This window comes from Entamoeba nuttalli (genome assembly GCF_000257125.1).
Source record: "Entamoeba nuttalli P19 unplaced genomic scaffold asmbl_2641, whole genome shotgun sequence".
Classification (NCBI taxonomy): Eukaryota; Evosea; order Mastigamoebida; family Endamoebidae; genus Entamoeba; species Entamoeba nuttalli.
This window is the reverse complement of record NW_008575486.1, coordinates 1-3,256: the sequence shown is the minus strand read 5'-3', so window position 1 is coordinate 3,256 and position 3,256 is coordinate 1. Positions and strand designations below refer to the sequence as shown.

At 22.3% G+C, this 3,256-nt stretch overlaps 2 protein-coding genes across 2 annotated transcripts; one reads left to right on the top strand and one right to left on the bottom strand.

Moving 5' to 3' along the window:
- Positions 1–36: 36 nt before the first annotated feature.
- On the top strand, positions 37–2,778 carry ENU1_035810 (hypothetical protein; the record flags this gene model as incomplete). The annotated part of the gene is made up of 1 exon (XM_008857424.1): positions 37–2,778. One exon carries the CDS (start codon positions 37–39, stop codon positions 2,776–2,778), a length of 2,742 nt encoding a protein of 913 aa, XP_008855646.1.
- Positions 2,779–2,808: 30 nt separating this feature from the next.
- Positions 2,809–3,219, bottom strand: ENU1_035800 (hypothetical protein; the record flags this gene model as incomplete). The annotated part of the gene is made up of 1 exon (XM_008857423.1): positions 2,809–3,219. The coding sequence occupies one exon, from the start codon at positions 3,217–3,219 to the stop codon at positions 2,809–2,811; it is 411 nt and encodes a 136-aa protein (XP_008855645.1).
- Positions 3,220–3,256: the final 37 nt, after the last annotated feature.

Sequence of the window (3,256 nt, the reverse complement as noted above, 5' to 3'; positions counted from 1 at the left end):
AAAAGAAAAGATAATCAGAAATAATCTTTTTCTTTTATGAATAATAATTTACCTAATTGTTATGAAATAAACAAAGAAATTGAAATGAAAGAAGAGGTTTTGTCTCCTAATATTCTTATTGAAAATAATAGTGATAATAATGAAGTATCATATTCTCAAATAACAACAAAACAACATAATTGGTATAAACGATTAACTGTAACAATTGTCTGTGTAATATTATTATTTAGTTATATATTTACTTATGTATTATTGAAAACATCACCAGATACAAAAGAAATTAAGAAAATATTGATAATAGGAGTAAGTGAAGTATTATTATTGGTAATTATCTTTAGTATTCAAACAATTTTATTATTTCCATTTGTTCAACAACGATTACATGAGTCTTCAATTATAACAAAAATAATGGGAAAAGTTTATTCAAAGTATAATTCAACGACATTTGTATTTAAATTACCTAATATCAATAAAATGATTGAAAAAATATATCCACCAATTCCAAATGAAAAAGTAAATAAAACGATATTAAATAGAATGATAGAAAAATATAGAAAATTTATTGACCAACATTTAGTTTCAATAAAAGTATTTTCATTAATATTTTGTTGTATTTCATCAATTATAACATTAATATTAATTTATTTACTTATTCAACAAAAAAATACTTTTAGGATTCTTTATATTCAAACATTTGTTATTTCTGTTTTAATTCTTTCAGTATTAATTATTGGATGTATGATAATAACAAAAATAATAGAAATAACATTGGTTTTATTAAATGCATTAATGTATGTTTTATACAAAAGAATCATATTTTCTGCTTCATTATTTATTTCATTGAGTCTTATTGGAATAGTAACATCTTTAATTGTTTCAATAATTCCTAATTTAAAACCAAATTCAAGTAATTTTCATTTAGTGAGTTATTCAACAATAACATTCCTTGCTTTTCTTCTTTTTTTATTATCAGCACTTATTCATACAATTTTCTTATGTTGTAAAAATCCAAAAGAATGGACTAAAGTATTAAAGAAATGTATAACATCATTATTTAAACATCATTATATTGCTACATTAATCTTTTTCATTATTATGTTAACTTCAGGAATTACTACAATATTAAGTTGGAGAGGAAATATTCTCTATTTCAAATCAATTGTTGTTCCAGATTCTTTTAATTCAGTTGAGAATAATTCTTCTATAAAAATTATAAATATCCCAATAATAACAAGAGATATTGAAGTAATAACATTTGGATGTGGAAAACAGAATTATTATAGAGAATGTTATGCTAATCCAACTATCAAAACACCAACGATTGATATGTCTAAATTTATTGAATTATCTATTTCATCTCAAGATTATTATCATTTGAAGAGTAGAATAATTCCTTTAAATGGTCAAGTTTATTTCCCTAAAGATATTCTTAGATTAAACAAAACATCACATTTTAAACCAGTAATTATTCTACCACATCAACTTGGAAATCTTATTAATAGTGATGATGGATATGATTATCTTCAAAAAACATTTGCACAAAATGATTTGATTGGCATTGTCATTGATTCATCATTTTTTGATAAAGATTTTAACGATAAAACCATTATTAGTAAAAATTATAATCTTACTACACAAGAAGCTTATATTGAAGCAAGAAGTATTCTAACATATAATATTCTTCAATATCTTAATGTTGCATTAAATAATTATTTTAATTTTACTGTTGACATGTCAGAAATTGGTATTGTTGGAGATAGAGATGGTGGTGCAGTTGGGATACGACTAATAGAAGTAATGAATAGAAATAAGAAATTTCCAATATTATTAAAAGACTGGAACGTTATAAATATTAAAGTTATTTCATTTAGTGGATTATCATGTAATCAAATAATAAAAAATGATATAATGAATGATATACAATCTTATTTTATTGAAACAATCCCATCTATTAGTATATATCCTAATCCATTTTTATCAAGTTATGCAATTTTTGAATCACCTGATTTAATATTTATTAATCAAACAAATATTTTAAATCATAATCGTCCATTTTATTATACAGGTAGTTTATTTATTCAACGTGGAAATCCTAATGATTTCAATATAATTTATGAAGAACCAAATAATCATATTATTCTTGATAATATTTTTCCAATGCAATCAAATTATATTTCAAGAACCCAACTTGATTATATTGTTTCTCTTTTCATTGGAAGTCATTTTATGTGTAGTTTAAATTCTAATTGTATTAATTATAAGATGTTACAAGATTTTAAAATTGCTGATGAAGTTCTTCCTATGAATTCTGGTTATTTCAATACATTTATAAGTAACAATGATATATTAATAGATTCTAATGGAAAGATTTCTCCTAATATTACTATTTCTACTAATTCTTCATATGTTGGACTTTATTATCAAAATGCTTATCAACGATTTCATAGAAATCTTCAATGTCATAAGAAATGTTCGATTAAATATTTATTTAATGTACCAATCTATGCAAAAGGAATAGAATTTAATTTTTATCAAGTTGGTAGTTCATCAAATTATAATAATGCAATACTTATTCGTTCAAATAAAAATGTAAAAGAAATAGCTAAATTTAAATATGCAGGTATTCCACAATCTAAAACACCATTTACATTGAGTAAAGTGTATTTTTTACAATTATTTGAATTTGTTTTTAATACACAACAACCAATAGAAATTGATGAATTAGAGATTCTTTTTGATGGTGAAATTTTATTAGATAATGTTGCTGTTTTTAATTAAAAGATTTCAAGAATTAAACAAATAATTAAATTATTGACTATTTTTTAATGCATTATGTAATATTTGTTTTGTATTTAATGAACGTAATTCAGCAATTCCTTTTTCTAATTCTCTAATTACTTCATTTAATACCATTGGGGTCATTTCAAAATAAATTGATTTTCTTAATGAACTTAATGATACCTTAACTGACCCATCTGATTGTATTACTTTCTTTTGGTCTTTCTTTGCTAATGTAATATCAGCAACATCAATTTGAATAATAAATTGAGGTTGAATTAATTTATATACATTTTTATATGCCAAAACAATATCTAATCTCCATGACAAATCAATAAAAATGGGTTTATCTTCAATGTTAAAGTCATCACTTTTTATGAGTCTAACAACATATCGTTTATTTACTCCATTAGATTTAGTAATAACTTCTTTATTTTCCATTCACTCACAATTTTTCTTTTTGAGTTTATTTTTTTTT